The 18,511-nt window shown below is 48.5% G+C and overlaps 1 protein-coding gene across 1 annotated transcript in view; it reads right to left on the bottom strand.

The window, feature by feature from the left end:
- Positions 1–18,511, bottom strand: part of LOC137436715 (uncharacterized) — a 100,844-nt gene that overhangs the window by 15,765 nt on the left and 66,568 nt on the right. Inside the window, exon 5 of the mRNA XM_068130722.2 lies at positions 13,830–13,965. Within this exon, the coding sequence (XP_067986823.2) occupies positions 13,830–13,965 (136 nt within the window). The remainder of the gene's footprint in view (positions 1–13,829; positions 13,966–18,511) is intronic.

Here is an 18,511-nt window from a genome sequence, read left to right as displayed (position 1 = left end):
TGATATGGTCAGGGCTGTTGTCTAACTACCGGGTTTTCAGTACGCTGGACCTTCGCAGCGCCTATCACCAAATCCCAATACGGGAAGCCGACCGCCCCAACACGGCCTTTGAGTCTGGCCAGCGGCTGCACCAATTTCGGTGAAGTACATTTTCCGTTACGAACGGGGTTGCGTGCTTTCAACGGGCAATTGAAGATATCCTTTCACAGGAACAATTGAAAGATGTATTTGTCTACGTCGCTAATGTCACTATTTGCGGTTGGAACCAGAAAGACCATGATGCTAATCTGCGGCGCTTATTGGAAGTGGCCCGGAAATACCAGTTGACCTTCAAAGAAGCCAAATGTAGTTACTCCATTAGAACTATAGATCTCTTGGGCTACACTGTGTCCGGAGGGGAGATACGGCCTGATACGGCACGGCTTCAGCCCCTACTCGACTTAGCCCCTACCGTCAATCGGGCGACATTAAAGAGAGCGATGGGGTTGTTTGCGCATTACTCCCAGTGGGTCCCATGGTTCTCTGATCAAATACGTCCTCTAGTCAAGTGCAAAACGTTTCCGTTGACCTTGGCTGCCCAGACTTCCTTTCAACAACTGAAGGTTGACATAGCTGGCGCCGCTGTGATCTCCATCGACGAGACGGTCCCATTCTTGGTGGAGACGGATGCGTCAGATTGCGCCATCACGGCCATGCTGAACCAGAGGGGGGTGGGGGGGGGGGGGAACCAGTGGCATTCTCCTCTCGAACCTTATCGGATAGTGAGAGACGCCACTAATCGATTGAGAAAGAAGCTTACGCTATAGTGGAATCGGTCCGCAGGTGGTGCCATTTCCTTTTGGGAAAACATTTTCAACTAGTTACGGAACTGCAATCTGTCACCTTTATATACGACAGAAGATATTCTCAAAAATTTAAGAACAAAAAGATCGCATGCTAGCACATAGAATTAGTCGACTACACTTCAATATTGTGTACAGGAAAGGATAACCGGGCTGCCGACGCTTTGTCTCGGCCCATCTGCTCTGGGATGATGGTAGACGAGCTTCGTGCTATACACGACTCGCTTTGTCATCCAGCATCGCTCGGATGGCTCATTTCATTTGGAGCAGGAACTTACCTTTTTCCGTAGACGAGATTCGCCACTTATGCAAGTATTATGCAAGTATTCGCCACTTATGCAAGACTTATGCAAGTCGTGCCCAGTTTGTGCAGAACTCAAGCTGAGTTTTTACAAGCCTCCTATGGCTACGTTAATTCACGCTGAATGGCCATGGGAGCTGCTGAACATCGACTTCAAAGGGCCCCTGCCCAGCAGCGGCACGCACCGCTATCTTCTCAAGATAGTTGATGCGTATTCGCGGTTCTCATTCGCTTTTCCGTGTTCGGACATGTTGTCCACTACTGTAATTAGATGCCTTCGGCAGTTGTTCCTAATGTTTGGCTATCCTGCCTTCATCCACAGTGACAGGGCGATGGCGTTCTTATCTCGGGAAATCAAGAAATTTCTCCTTGAGCGGGGCATTGCTTCTAGCTGCACCACTGCATACAATCCCCAAGGGAACGGCTTGATTGAACGATACAACGGGATTATATGGCGGGTGGTTGTCATGGCTTTGCGGACACGCAGGATGACTTCGAACATGTGGGAGCATGTTTTTGCCAGAAGCGTTACACGTGATCCGGTCCCTGCTATGTACTGCAACTAATTCCACTCCTCACGAGAGGATGTTCAAGTATCAGCGTCGTAGTTCTAGCGGGCAGCCACTACCCTTGTCGTTGGCAGAGCCGGGCCCAGCCTTTCTGAAGCGGGCGGTCATACAGAGCAAATACAAACTGCTGGTTGACCGCGTGGAAATATTGGCAGCGAATCTGGAATACGCGCATGCTTGGTTGCCCAACGGCAGAGAAACCACCTTGTCGGTCCGACATCTCGCACCTTGCGGGGAGGTTGACCTGCAGCCCGGCATGGGTGAATAGGTCGATGTCGACCTGGGTTCCCCCGCCAAGTCAGATTCACGACCGGGCAATGCGTCTATTAGTGATACCGCTTTGGCCCCCGTGGGGTTTTCACCTGCACCTCAGAGCCCTCAGAATAAGCCATCTGACAAGGGGGGCCTGCCGATCCCGAGTGCTGGGGGCCCGGCCCTGCCTTGATTTATCACACTTGTTCTGGCAGACTGTGTCAGCAACCTACTCGTTTTGGCTGGTAGATTTACGCTACTGATGTCAGCCTTTACAACTGCTGGCAGTGATTTTAACGGAGGGGGAATGTGAAAAAATGATGAAGAAGAAGAGGATTCGGAGGCATGATGCTTCTCGCATGCCTATTTATATTCGAGCGCTTTATGCGCAAGAGTATGAGAATTCTGCTGACTAAATGAGCTATGTAGAGATCTGCCCTGGTTTATCTTAGTAGGATGAGACTGTCGATTAATTGCTAATGCGTTAGAAAGCTTTGCCAATTTACATATGCTTCATAGGACTAATGAGATGATTGCTTATGTGATTAGGACTTGTGAAGATCGATTTCAATAAAGCCTCATATCTGGGAACGAGGTCTTGAATCAATTTAAATACAGACAGTGATGGTGAAAGGCTCATGGTGCTAGAGCTAAAGACAAAGCATCGCGCCAGTGTCTGAAGGTAGTGGTTCAGTTTGGCATTTATAATATGAAATAGGCAAAGCCTAGAAACAAATAAAACATTAGAATTACCCTTCAGAATTACGCTTTAAAATTACCCTTTAAAATTACCCTTTAGAATCACCCTTTAGAATCACCCTTTAGAATCACCCTTTAGAATCACCCTTTATAATTACCCTTTATAATTACCCTTTATAATTACCCTTCAGAATTACGCTTCAGAATTACACTTTAAAATTACCCTTTAAAATTACCCTTTAGAATCACCCTTTAGAATCACCCTTTAGAATCACCCTTTAGAATCACCCTTTAGAATTACCCTTCAGAATTACCCTTTAAAGTCACCCTTTAGAATCACCCTTTAGAAATACGCTTTAGAATTACCCCTTAAAATTACCCTTCAGAATTACGCTTTAGATTTACCCTTCAGAAATACGCTTTAGAATTGGCCTTTAGAATTACCCTTCAGAATTACACTTTAGATTTACCCTTCAGAATTACCCCTTAAAATTACCCTTTAAAATTACCCTTTAGAATTACCCTTTATAATTACCCTTTAGAATTACCTTTTAGAACTACCCTTTAGAATTACCCTTTAGAATTACCCTTTAGAATTACCCTTTAGAATTACCCTTTAGAATTACCCTTTAGAATTACCCTTCAGAATTACCCATCGGAATTACTCTTTAGAATCCCTTAGAATTACCCATTATAACTCATTATAATTGCCCCTTTAGAGCCCTTCAGAACTAAACACATGCTTTAGAAGCTTCCGATTCATTTTTGATGGAAGGGCATAGACAAATATTGAAGCGGCTTCACCGCTTAAAAAGAGGAATCACCTTGCTTGTGTGTGGTGGAAAGGTAGACCCAAACCCTTGGCTTCTTGATGGCAGATACCGTACCGATAATGTCCAATACAATGGAGTCAATTGCTTCCGAAAGTCATGGTTAGATTGTTGGAGTACTGGGCTATCACGGGAGAAAAATCATATACATGTCTGTCTGTCTGTCTGTCTATTGCTCTGAAGCTCTGGTGATTCGCTGGCCTGACTCCACCCACAATTGAAACATCACAAAAAATAAAATCACCGTCATTTTTTCTGTTCTTCATTAATGATCTCTCCGACTCTCTGGAAAATCCTCTCTATATCTTTGCTGATGAATCCACTCTCTGCTGCTCCATATCTCATCCCTCAGATCGGCAGGCAGCAGCCTCTTCGCTCTGCAGACCTGGACAATATCACAAACTGGTCAAACAAGTGGAACATGTCTTTCAATCCTGACAAATCTCACACTCTCACTTTGTCTCTCTGAAAAGACAATCTGGAAAACCCTCCCATCTACTTTCTCAACAATCCTCTCAAAGAAGTTCTGTCACTCAAGCTTTTGGGTCTCATTATCTGCCATGATCTTTCCTGGGAAAAAAACACATTTCCAAGCTGGCCTCCAAAGCCAGTCGCCGACTGGGCATCCTCCGTCATGCAAAGTCCTTTCTTGGCACACCTGAGCTCCTCACCACATACAAGACTTTCATCTGCAGCTCAATGGAATACTGCTCTCCCCTCTGGGCTGGTTCTCTTTCATTCTCACTCTTTCAATCCTCTTTTTCCCCGCCTCTGGAACAATCTCCCTCACTCTCTTCAATCCCTCTCCTCCCTCCTGGTCTTTAAAAGAGCTGTTCCCCTCCATCTCTTATCTTCCCCCATCCAAATCCTTGGTCACATCTTTCAATCTTCGACTTCATTCCTGAAATTCCTAGTAGTGTTCATTTGTTTTATACCGTGTACACCTTCCCTCACTTTCCCCCTATCCCCTCCAGCCCTCTCCCTTCCACAGATCTACCGACGTCCCTGTTCTCTACTGTTGTTGTACTTGTATGCTTTCCTCTCTCTCCCCCACTTGTCTCTCGCTCCCTTTATTGTATGTTTTTTTTGTGTCTGTGCATGTTTTCATGTTTCATGTGCTAGCTCTTACACGAGCCTCGACTCTGTATACAAAAAAAAAAGAAATTATTGGTTTTGTTTAGGCTCAGGCTTCTGGTGTACATTTGAAAACTGAACAACGCGTCCTCTGTCATGATATAAAGGTACATTTTGAAGAAAGAAAGGTACGTTTTGATTACAACACACGGAGAGGAAATTAGATAATGTATGCTTTTTTTTTGTAGACTTGGGGTTTGGGATGGGGATTTGATAACTTGAAGTTTCTGAAGAGGGGAAGGTTGAGGACTTGAAATCACATTTTACATTGCACCGATGTTTCATGGGTACCTGCTAATAATACATAATATTGCAAAAAAGGTTTTGTAGATGGTGAACCGTTTGGGCGGAATAAGGAAATACTTTGCCCCTGTGTAGGATGCTTAATTTGTATCTAGCTTAGGAAGCTCAGATAAGGAAAGGTAATTGCAGATAGTGGGACCAAGGAGATCAAGTGACTGCACTAACTTCAAGAGAAGTCGTGGAAGTGACGGATCCCCGCACGTCTGTCTACGTTTGAAATATAGCCTGACATATAAATTCATGACATATAGCACCAACATTCATAACACAAGAACTACACGAGCAGCATCAACATTCGATAAGCTAAATATAAAATATTCATGAAATAATTCCAGTTATGTAATATTTTGAACGAAGAGGGATGGTGTGACTGGCAAAAGCATGGAATGCAGGTGCCCAGGAGTGCACGTCTTAAGTTATGTGGTGTTAATTCAGCCAATAAATATTTACTTGGATACTAACTTTTCAAAACTTCATGTGCTTCAAAAATACTCACAAGAACATTATTAAAAGGGAATTAAACGTTTATCATCTTATTCAATGTTTAATGACCTTTCTTGGAGGGCAAATAGGAACATGAATATCAATTCACAACGCAGGCACAGTGTAGCCTTCATGAACGCTTTACTTAACCATACTTTTCAACCAAATAGAGATGTGTGTGGCGAAATTTGGAACAAATTAGATAGAAATCATCTTGCCATAAATAGAGACACACTGATCCATCATTACATATCAGCCTCCTCAATCAAAAATAAAGGAATGGAACTGGTAAATGCCTCATATTACCTCCAACTCTGATTTATTTTTTGTACACCTCTCCTTTACTACCCCATCTCCAGCCACTGCATGACGTCATCGCAGGGCACTGAAGAGGACCCAGCGATGACGCACGCTGAAAGGGAGTACTCACTTTTCTCTCCGGTTTATTTCTTGTATTTTTGATTGCTTGTTTGTCCGGGCAATATCTCAGCCATCCTTTGAGCTAGGAAGCTGACATTTCGGCACAATAGTGAGCACTTTCTTTGACAAAAATAGTATTTTTGGTTTTTTGGTTAATCAATTAATTGATTAGTTATTTAATTATTATCGATTATTTAAGGACTTATTTATTTCCTTTCTCATCTAGGCAATATCTCAGGCACCTTTTGAGATAGGAAGTTGATATTTGAACATGCCAGCAACCAAGTGATTTGGCTGTAAATGGTATTTATGATTTATTGATCAATCAATTAGTCGATTCATTATTTAATTATTCGATTAATGACTTAATTAATAATTTTTAAGTTACAGATTCAGATGACACGATGGTGGTTTAAGTATTCTATTAGCCAATTGATTCATAATTTAATTACGTTTTTTTTTGTTTTGTTTTTGTATACAACTACCAGATCGAGGCTAGTGAAAGAGCTAACATTAATCACACAGAAAGACAAACCGACACATAAAACATATAACATCGGGAGCGGTAGACAAGATGGGGAGAGAGGGGGAAGGACACAAACACAACATTTGAGAGCAGGGACCGAGAGACATCGAGACATCGAGAGATCTTTTTTTTCTCTTTTTTTTTGTATACAGAGTCGAGGCTCGTGAAAGAGCTAACATTTATCAAAGAAACAAATCAAACAAACAAGCAAACAAAGTATATAAAAAGGGGAGCGGTCGACAAGATGGGGAGAGAAGGGGAGGAAGCACACAAACACAACATTTGAGAGCAGGGACATCGGGAGATGTGTGGGAGGGAGAGGGCCTGGGGGAGGCAGGATAGGTATAAACGCAAGGACACCAAGGACTTCCAGGAAAGAAGACAAAAGTCACCTCAAAAAAGTGGATTTGGGGTGAAATTAGCGGGGGTAGAAAAGATCAAGGTTTTGGATTGGGGAAGATAAGAGATGGTGGTGAACAGCCGTTTTAAAGACCTGGAGGGTGGAGTGGGATTGAAGAGAGTGAGGGAGTTTGTTCCAGAGGCGGGAGAAAAGAGGAGTGAAGGTGAGCAGAGAGTCTTGATTTTGGCAGTTTAACCATAAGAGGGTTACAGGCAGATCTTGTGCGACCTGTAGGAATATTTGGGGGACAGAGCCCAGAGAGAGCTGGGGGAGCAAGGCCGGAGAGGAGTCGGTAGAAGACGGAAAGACCACCAACCTGCCTGCGGTGAGTAAGTGAAAGGCCCTCGGAATCCCTTCAATCCCACTGTGGGAGGGAGAGGGCTTTGGGAGGGGGGTGAATTAGCGGGGGTAGAAAAGATCAAGGTTTTGGATGGGGGAAGATAAGAGATGGTGGTGAACAGCTGTTTTAAAGATCTTGTGGTTGTTTGTTTGAAAGTGAGGGAGTTTGTTCCAGAGGCGGGAGAAAAGGGAAATGAAAGAGTGAAGGTGAGCAGAGAGCCGAGATTTCGGTAGTTTAACCATCAGAGGGTTGCTGGCAGATCTTGTGTGACCTGTAGGAATATTTGGGGGACAAAGCACAGAGAGAGAGCTGGGGGAAACGTTATTCGTTAATCTGGGAAAAGCTGAGGGAAAGCTGAGCTGGGGGAAACGAAACGTTAATCATGTTACTGTAGCGGCTGCCGCTGAGTTTTCACAATCGCCTTGCACCTATCAAGGACGCGGAGCGATCACCATGCCGGGCTCGTCCAGGACGCCCAGGCTCGCCCTCAACTTGCCAGGCCGCAGCCAGGACGCTGGGCCACGCCCCCTGGCGCCGGGCCTGGGCAAACCCCCTGGCGGAATAGATATATATTGCTGACTGATAAACGGTTTTTCAGAGTGCCTGAGTGTTTGATTTCATTAAAGCAACTCAGATGAATTCTAGCTTTTTGTCGCGTCCATTCTTCCGATCGACGTGGGAGCCCCGGCTCCTTCATTGGTGACCTATCGACATGGACACGGCAGTCGCCCTTAAACTGCCTACCTTCTGGGAGGCTCACGCGGCGGTTTGGTTCGCACAGGCGGAGTCCCTGTTCGCCCTGCGAGGCATCACGGCCGACGACACCCGCTTCCACCATGTGGTAGCTGCGCTCGGGTCGGTTACCGCGGCCCGCGCCCTGAGCCTCCTCGAAAGCCCGCCAGCCGCTGACAAATACGGCGCGATTAAGAAGCTGCTCCTCGATGCTTTCGCCCTCCCATCGGCGGAACGCGCACGGCGCCTGCTCGATCTGCCTGAGCTCGGCGACACGCGCCCTTCCGAGCGCATGGACTACATGCTTTCACTGCTCGGCGAGCACTCTCCGGCATTCCTGTTCCGGGAGCTGTTCTTCCGTCAGCTGCCTAACCCGGTACGCCTCGCCCTGGCAAGCACGACGATCACAGATCCCCGGGCCCTTGCCAGAGAAGCCGACAAGATCTCCGCCGCAGGACAGCGCATCGTAGCGGCGACATGGGACCCACCGCCGTCCGACGCAACACCCAGGGCGCCCGAGCACCCGGCACGGTCGACGGCCGAACTGCCGACGCCATTGGCGGCCGCTCTACCGAGCCGACCACCTCCGGCACGACGACCGAGGCCTCCACCTGACCAAGCGTGGTGTTACTATCATGCCAGGTTCGGACAGAAGGCCCGGACATGCCGACCCCCGTGCACCTTCGGCAGGCCGGGAAACGGCCGGGCCGGCGTTCATTACCAGCCATGAGCGCCGGCCACACGGGCAACTTACTGTTCATCACGGATAAAGCGTCCGGACGGCGCTTCCTGTGCGACACCGGCGCCCAACTGAGCGTCATACCCGCCTCTGACCAGGACAGGCAATCCGCGGTTTGCGGCCCCTCCTTAGTTGCGGCCAACGGATCGACTATCCGCACCTTCGGCCCGCGCAACGTCACCCTCTGCTTCGGCGGCCAACGCTTTGCTTGGACGTTTGTAACCGCCAACGTGCCCGTGGCTCTGCTAGGCGCCGATTTCCTCTGCGCACACGGACTGCTGGTGGACGTCCAACGGCGTCGTTTAATCAACGCTGAAACCTTCAGCTCCCTGGTATGCACATTGAGCAGCTCCGCGCCGACCGAGCTGGCATGCGCCGTCCCGGCGGCGAACGAGTTTGCTCGCCTGCTCACGGAGTTCCCGGCCCTCACGCGGCCGACGTTTTCGGCCGTCGCAGTACGGCATGGGATCGAGCACCACATACCAACCACGGGCCCGCCGGTCTACGCCAGGGCCCGCCGCCTCGACCCAGCCAAGCTCGCCGTAGCGAAGGCCGAATTCGACGCGTTGGAGCACCTCGGCATCGTGCGGCGCTCCGATAGCGCGTGGGCCTCGCCACTGCACATCGTGCCAAAGCCGGGGGGTGGATGGCGCCCGTGTGGCGACTACCGCCGTCTCAATGACGCTACCACCCCCGACAGGTACCCGATCCCGCATATCCAAGACTTCTCCGCCCGTCTGGCGGGACGGGTCATTTTTTCGAAAATTGACCTCATACGGGGATATCACCAGGTACCTGTCAGGGCGGCCGACGTCCCTAAAACGGCAGTCATCACGCCGTTCGGCTTATTCGAATTCTTGCGGATGCCGTTTGGTCTCAAGAACGCGGCTCAGGCGTTCCAGCGCTTGATGGACGGCATGCTGCGTGACCTGCCGTTCCTTTTCGTTTACCTGGACGACATCCTCGTCGCCAGCACGTCCCGGGCCGAGCACCTCCTCCACCTCCGGACACTGTTCGAGCGCCTCAGCGAGCACGGCCTCATCGTCAACCCGGCCAAATGCCACTTCGGCACGACGGCCATTGATTTTTTGGGCCATCACATCACCAAGAACGGGGCCGTGCCGCTGCCAACCAAGGTCGAGGCCATCACCACGTTCCCGCGTCCCCGCACCATAAAGGCCCTGCAGGAATTCCTGGGAATGGTGAATTTTTATCACCGCTTCGTGCCCCGCGCTGCTCAGCTTATGCGGCCCCTCTACGAAGCCCTCCGGGGCATGCCGGCCAAGCACGACATCGCCTGGTCCGCAGCAATGGATGCGGCCTTCCAAGGCTCAAAGCGGGCCCTCGCCGACGCAACACTGCTCGCTCACCCGGTGCTCAACGCTCCCATCGCCCTCACCACGGATGCCTCCGACTACGCGGTGGGCGCCGTACATGAGCAATGGGTGAACGGGGTTTGGCAGCCACTCGCTTTTTTCAGCCGGCAGCTCCGGCCGAACGAGCTCAAATACAGCACGTTTGACCGGGAGCTCCTCGGTCTACACCTGGCCGTCCGCCATTTCCGCCACCTCCTGGAGGGCCGACCTTTCACGGCGTTCGTCGACCACAAGCCGTTGGTTTACGCCATGGCCAAGGTCACGGAGCCATGGTCGGTCCGCCAACAGCGCCACCTCTCCGCCGTGTCGGAGTTTACCACGGACATCCGGCACGTCGCCGGCAAAAACAACGCCGTGGCCGACTGTCTTTCCCGGGCCAGCGCGAACGCGGTCCACCTGGGCGTGGATTTTGCGCTTATGGCGGCGGACCAAACCACCGACACCACGGTGCAAGCCCTCCGGGCGGCGGACACGGGCCTCCGCCTGGCCGACATCCCCTGCGCGGACACTGTCCTGCTCTGCGACGTCTCCCAAGGCCAGCCTCGCCCCATCGTGCCCGTCGCCTGGCAACGCCGCATCTTCGCCTCCCTCCACGGTCTTTCCCACCCGGGCCGGAAAGCTTCCCAGAAGCTGGTGTCGGCGCGTTTCGTCTGGCACGGCCTTCGTCGGGACGTCCGCGATTGGACCAGCGCCTGCACGGCCTGCCAACGGGCCAAGGTCCACCGACACACCCAGGCCCCGCTGGCACCTTTCACCGTGCCCGAACGACGTTTCGACCACGTCAACGTGGATCTGGTGGGCCCCCTCCCCCCGTCACGGGGGTTCACACACCTGCTCACCATGGTGGACAGGACCACCAGGTGGCCGGAGGCCGTTCCCCTCGTCTCCACCACCACCGCCGACGTGGCGCAGGCTTTCATCGCCACCTGGGTCGCCCGCTTCGGCGCACCGGCGGACATCTCGTCAGACCGCGGTCCACAGTTCACCTCCGAGCTGTGGGGCGCGGTCGCCCGCAACCTGGGGATCAAGCTCCACCGTACTACGGCCTACCACCCCCAAGCAAACGGGTTGTGCGAGCGATTCCACCGCTCCATGAAGGCCGCGCTCATGGCCGGCCTTCAAGACGTCGGGTGGGCCGACCGGCTGCCGTGGGTCCTTTTGGGCCTTCGCACGGCCCCCAAGGAGGACCTCCAGGCATCCACCGCCGAGCTTGTCTATGGCCAGGTGCTACGCGTCCCGGGCGAATTTGTGCCCGACGCTACCAGTCCCTGGTCCGCAGCTCACCAGCGCTCGGACCTCCAGGAGGCCGCCCGACGGTTTGCCCCCGTGCCAACATCCCACCACGGTGACCCCCAGTCCTACGTCCCCCCAGCACTCCGCACAGCGGAGTATGTTTTTGTGCGTCACGACGCACATCGGTGGCCACTCCAGCCGCCGTACGACGGGCCCTTCCGGGTGCTGCGACGGGACGACAAGTCGTTCGTCATCGACATCGGCGGCAGGTCGGACCGGATTGCTGTGGACCGCCTCAAGCCGGCGCACGTGGACGTCGACCACCCACCACGGGTGGCCCTTCCGCCGCGGCGAGGCCGTCCCCCGTCCACGGTGCCCCCCACTCGACCGCCCACCACCTCACCGGACCCCCTCCCACGACCCGCCAGGGGTCGCTTCGGCCGGGTCATCAGGACCCCCCTCAAATTGACCCTGCCGGTGCAAGTCGATTCTGGGGGGACGTGTGTAGCGGCTGCCGCTGAGTTTTCACAATCGCCTTGCACCTATCAAGGACGCGGAGCGATCACCATGCCGGGCTCGTCCAGGATGCCCAGGCTCGCCCTCAACTTGCCAGGCCGCAGCCAGGACGCTGGGCCACGCCCCCTGGCGCCGGGCCTGGGCAAACCCCCTGGCGGAATAGATATATATTGCTGACTGATAAACGGTTTTTCAGAGTGCCTGAGTGTTTGATTTCATTAAAGCAACTCAGATGAATTCTAGCTTTTTGTCGCGTCCATTCTTCCGATCGACGTGGGAGCCCCGGCTCCTTCATTACCATTATTATTTATTTATTTAATTATTAATCAATTATCTATTTTATTTCTCATCTGGGTAATATCTCAGGCACCTTTGGAGCTAGGAAGCTGATATTCAGACATGACAGTGACCAAGTGATGTGGCTATAAAGGATATTTTTGATTAATAAATTAATTAGATATTTATTTATTTATTAATCAATTATTTATTTTGATTAAAGACTTATTTAATTAATTTTCAAAAAGTTACACCTTCAGATGAAACACTGGTGGGTGAGGTATGCTATTAGTCAATTGATGAAGAAATTATTTTACGATTATTATTTTTTGATTTTAATTCCTCAATTAAGCAATCAATTATTGTACACCTCTCCCTCCCAATACAGGCTCTGTGTGCTGCACGGCGGTTGTCGCCGTGCGTCAATAGCGCCCCAGGAATGCCGTGCTGGAGGTTGGTATTATTTTATTTGGCATGGAGGCAGTGTACTTTGAATGCATCTGTACTGTTTTTTTTTTTTTGTATGCATAGTCGAGGCTCATGGAAGAGGCAGGTTTGGTCATTCGAACCATCTTTGCCATCAGCTTGATCATTCCAGTAATGGACATCATGTGTCATTAATGAATCGATACCCTCACATGCTAACAAGAGACAAGGGCTATCAAAGTGGACATGTCCCTTGAATCTGATTGTCTGGTACACTACACTGATTTTTGAAAACTCTCAGCTAATGCTATCTAGGCTTACCTTCAAGACTGGCTATCAGATTTCCTGTACCCTCACAAACAGTGGGTTGCTATGGATGGAATACAATCCCATGCTATACCTCTTGAGGTTGGGGTCCCTAGAGGTAGTGCTGCTAGACTAATCATGTTCTTGATATACATCAATGGCATGTGTTTGTCAATGGAGAATCCATTATATCACTTCCTAGAATCCTCCACTCAGTAAAGTGCAAGATATTTCTGCATTCCTTGGTCCCCCAAAAGCGAATTGGCATGTTCTCGTCACCGATCGAACTCATCCACCAAGTTTTGTCATAAGTCGTCCATAACATTTTGGGATATCATGGTATTTATCGATGTTGCCCTGCCTCTCAATGGTGAATAATCACTCAAGTAATTATATTATTCGGATCCTGATCTGGATCGTCACCAAAATTGAATCATTTTGTCCTTGTCACATACCCAACCTGTCCTCCAAATTTCATCCGAATCCATCCACAACTTTTTTGAGATATCCGGTTCGCAGACAGACAAACAGACAGACAGACAGAGAGGCATGCAAGGGTGAAAACATAACCTCCATCCACCTACGGTGGCAGAGGTAAACAGACACAGAGACTCTGACCAACAGAGATATATAATTTTGTAACATGTTCACTTATTATTATGTCGTATGCAGCGTATGTCTGCTGGTCAGCCAGAGGCTGCATTGCTGGGAGCGTGGCTTTTCTGCGGACGCAGTGCCCCTGTTCCCAGTAAGCTGGTACTCAATTTGCTGACCTCGGAAGGATGAGTCTGAGTCAACCCACCTTGTACTATACAACAACACAACAGGGGCTGAAACTAAAAATTCTAAGATCTTAAGGCAGCCACCTTTACCGTTGGAGCCAAAATCATGCATAACATGTTAACTGAAATAATGTTTCATTGTAGAAAATAAATTGTGAGAAAACAAAGGAAAAAAAATTACAACTACAGAGAATGCAAAAAAGGAAGAAAACAATAATATGAATTTTACTTTAAAAAGGAGACCAAAATAAACAATAAGTAAACAAAACATCAAAGATGTGTTCCTAAAAAATAAGCACAAAAAAGTTGAAGTAAAACAAAGAAAGAAGAATACTTTTCCTCACCTGATGTTTCCCTTTGTACTTCCACAATAGCTGTCCCTCCATCATCGACACAGCTCTCCGCGGCCAAAAGTGCTGATCTTTCCGCCTTTGTTGCATGACTTTAAATAGCTCAGGCCTCGGGGACAGCAGGAGCCCTCTGGTGGCCAGACAAGCATGAAACAGACAACCATCTGTTCAGTTCTTTCATAACTTCAGTCAGATCCATGGTCTAGATAACTTTCTCTGCATAAAATGATTTCAAAAGAAATGTCATCCACTGCTTAACTCAATTGGTGGCCCTGAAATGTGCAGCATTTCAAGTTTAGAGTAGAGGTCATTAGTGCTGACATCGTGCCCACATCCTCAAATATGACTTCCCTTAAAAAGGAGTTTCTCTCTGCAAGAGGCAGCCAATAGGCCCAACAAAAGCCTACACAATGGTTACCAACCGAAGGATGCTCTCTCAGTTTTAAATGCTGGGCATTAAGCAAGGAAGCAGCACGTGCAATTTTTAACGTATTTGATATGACTCGACCGGGGTTTGAACGACCGACCTCCCAGACTCGGAGCAAACACTCTTGCCTTTATGTCAATCTTAAATGACCTAACTGTGTAACTTGTGTTCATGCACTACTTCCTAAATCAGCACGTTTTGGACATTGTGTTTGTGTCAGTGAAAACATATAAATACATACGTACATATACATGTACATATTATACATGTACGTATGTACATATACATATGTACACACGTTATATCTGTTGCATTTATGTATTTACTAGCTTCACCGGTGGAGGGGTGGGGGAGAGTGGGGGTTGACAGGCCTCTCCGTTTTGGGGGAGGGGTGGGAAGGGAAGGAGGAAAAATTTACCTGTGCAAAGAGTGCTTTAACATCAGTGTTGTCCAGGTAAAAAAGAGAATTGTAATACCCTATGCCACCATCACCAAGTGGTGCTACTTTGGAATGTAAACACATTTACATAGAGAATTTACGCCCCTCTCCCGGTCCCCCACACCTCCGCATGAGGCTGCGGCCACATAGCCTATGTTACCCCCCAGGCAAAGTTGTATTTGTATTTGTACCCCGAATAAAGTATTAAAGCGTTTATAGCTGGAGTGCCCGGCGTTGCTCAAGCGAAAAATAAACATTAACATATTTGAAATGAGGGCAAATATAATGGAAAAGCAATTTCATCCAAATCAGAATCCATCACAAATGTCAAGTCATTATTTTACCTTTTTGTTGAATATATGCTGCTGAATGTGCCATTCATCATGTTTCTGAGTTAAGTATTATGATGTTTAGGAAGAAGAAGAAGAAGCCTTACCACCAACTTCGACCGCTTCCAGAATTATTTTATTATTTGTTTTCAAATGTCTGGTAATTGTTTTGTATTTATTTATGCAAATGTTTACTTCTATATCACTGTAATTAATCAAAAAGGTTTAGGCACTATAGAGCGATTTTTTTTAAATCCAAAAAAACGAACTTTTTTTTGCCCAAAACACTCCCAGGCACTCACTGATGAACCGCTGAAAGTTTAACAAAGATCCGTTGAGGCATCTCTGAGAAAAATGGCAACACAGACACAGACAAACGGCACTCTTATATAGTAGATGTGGGCCTGTGAAAGCTTCGTTGTAACATTCCCAGAAAATACAAAATTGTTTTGTGTCTATAAAGGCGTTAAATGAACCTGAAATCAACACCCCCATGATGCATCACTATCATCAGTGATGCAGAACTTGGTACCAGACTTGGACATTAAGCCTTGGGACTCAAACTTGAGCCCAGCTTGTTGGAACTTAATGATATAATCAGCTAAACAACGTGGTAAGTACAAAATACTTTTAGAGATTAGCAATGCTATAAGCAGAGCAGTGTGTGTGTGTGTGTGTGTGTGTGTGTGTGTGTGTGTGTGTGTGTGTGTGTGTGTGTGTGTGTGTGTGTGTTATCATATTAAATATAAATTTTCCTTATTGGTTGTAGTTAAGGGAGTGTTTTAGGCACCTACAAAGAATAGAAAAAAACTAAATTGATTTCTTCAAAATGCCAACAGGATTAGAACATCACCAGCAATGCTGGGTATCCCCGCTAGTAACAAATAAAAACTACAACGGCACTTGGTAGAGCACATACCTCTGCCAGTCTGAACAGTTTATGTTTTGCATCCCACTGATAGGTCGGATCTGGATCCGGACCTCAACCAAAATCGAATCAGGTGGTTTGTGTCACCTAAGCAACTCATTCACGTAGTTTTGTCATAACCCGTCTAAATTTTTGAGATATCATGATTGCACATCGGATTTTTATGTGAAAAAATATTTCTTATTTTTTCACATAAAACGGCTTTTTGCGCGCAAAAAAATTATTTTGCTATTTTCGGAGAAAAAAAATATTTCGCCCTTTTTCGGGAAAAATAAAATAAAATGCCCTTTTTGGTCGAAAATGTCTGGCAACGCTAAAAAAAAATTAGGGAATTTTTCGAAATTTTAAACTGCGATCGAAATTTTTAACTGCGATCGAAATTTTTAACTGCGATCGATCTCAAAAACAAAACGTTGCGTCCACTTGCGTGCGTTGCGTCCCCAGCGTGTACAGCAGTGAGGCGGTGTACTACAGTGAGAGAGTGTACACAAAGTGTGAGCAAGTCTCCTATCAAGACGAGTGCTGCTCTTCGTGACAAGTGGCTGAAAGAATTCAACGCTGGCGGCGATGGGGCCACCTTCAAGTACGTGTCGAGTGACACGGCTTTCTGTCGAGCTTGTGAAAAGACTTTCCAGGCGAAGCAGAAGTCTGAGCTGGCCCAACATGTCCGAGGAGACCGCCACAAGAGCAACTTGGCCTTGAAGAAGAAGAGGACGGTCACGCAAACCACCATGGAGGACTTTGGTGGCGGAAAGAGGCACAAGTGCGACGTCGTGGCTCAGGAGCTGTGCCAGGCCATGCTGGCCGCTGGCATCCCATGGTCGAAATTGGAAAACCCTGCCCTCCGGTCGTTCCTGGAGAAGCACATCACTCTCCAGATCCCCGATGAAAGCTGGATTCGAAAGCACTACCTCGACAAGTGCTACGACGAGGCCTTGGCGGGGATCCATGCCGACCTCGGACAGCAGCCCATCTGGCTGTCCGTCGACGAGATGACCGATTCGGCAGGTCGATATGTGGCCAACATCATCACGACGCTTGTCCAAGGAGGGGTACTTTCGTCCCCACCTCGTCCAGTGCATGTTTCTGGAGAAGACCAACTCCGGGGAGATCGTGCGCGCAGTCAATGACACGCTGCGCTATCTTTGGCCTGATTTCAAGCCGGAGTGCCTCAAGGTCCTCGTCAGCGACGCCGCGGCCTATATGATCAAGGCCGGCCATGCCCTGAAGGAACTCTTCCCGGACTTGCTGCATGTGACTTGCGTTGCCCACGCGCTCCACCGTGTCTGCGAGACAGTCCGAGAAATGTTCAAGGACGTCAACGACCTGATTGCCATGACGAAGAAGGTGTTCGTCAAAGCCCCGTCGCGTGTTGTCCTTTGGAAGGAGCAGCAGCCCAATCTTTCTCTCCCCCCGGAGCCCATTCTGACTCGGTGGGGGACGTGGATCGACACCGCGGTGTTTTATGCTGAGCACTTCGAGGCCGTCAAGGACATTGTGGACCAGCTGAACGATGACGACGCGATGGCAATCCGGAGTGCCAAGGACCTGTTCGGAAAGGCGGACATCAAGCTCAGTTTGGTCTTCTTAAATGCCCACGTGTCGTTCATCCCGAAGATCCTTAAGCAGCTGGAGGAGGCCGACATGGAGCTGGCCAAGGCCTTCCAGCTCCTTGATCAGGCCAAGGAGGAGCTCGAAAAGATCCGAGGCTGCCATAAGGAGATCCTGCTCACCAAGTTCAAGGCGGTGCTGCAGCGCAATCCCGATTTTGGTGTGCTGAGGACAGTGGCTTTGATCCTGGGTGGAGATCAGCACGGATCTGAGGTTGGTGTGCCGGCTGGAGTCAAGCTTGCCGACATCCCCCTCTTGAGGTACTGCCCCATCGTCAGCGTCGACATGGAAAGGTCCTTCTCTGTCTACAGAAACGTCCTCACCGACCGCCGACACTGCCTCACCAAGGAGAACATTACCAAGATAATGATTTCAAACACCTACTTTAACCGTTCCTAAAAGGGTCTTGTCAATTTCTTCTCGTCCTCTACTTTATCAAACAATGCGGTTGCAATAAAGGTACCTTAACATCATTTTTTTACCTGTTTACTAGCCCAGAGTGCTTAATGTTGTGCAGGAAAAAGCTTACCATTTTTTGTTCTTTTTTTGAATGATTTCTGAAAAACTTGGTAATAATAAAAAATTAATAAAACGGGGGAAAAAAATATTTCGGGATTTTTTCACATAAAAAAAAAAAAATTCTGCTTTTCAAAACATAAAAGGCCTATTTTCTTAACATAAAAATCCGTCATCTAATTCATGATATATATCGTTTTGGCCGCATATCTCAATTATGAAGAATTCACTTTAAAAAAATTAAAAAATTCTCGTATTCAGATTCGGATCCAGATCCTCGCCAAAATTGAATCAAGTCGTCCTTGTCACACACCCAATCTGTCCAACAAATTTCATCCGAATGCATCTATAACCTTTTGTAATATCCTTCTCAGACAAGAACAAACAGGTGTGAAAACAAAACCTCTGGCCACCTTTGGGGGTGGA

This window comes from Myxine glutinosa, chromosome 11 (assembly GCF_964187855.1).
Source record: "Myxine glutinosa chromosome 11, kmMyxGlut1.1, whole genome shotgun sequence".
In the NCBI taxonomy this organism is placed as follows: domain Eukaryota; kingdom Metazoa; phylum Chordata; class Myxini; order Myxiniformes; family Myxinidae; genus Myxine; species Myxine glutinosa.
This window is presented reverse-complemented; position numbering and strand designations above follow the sequence as displayed.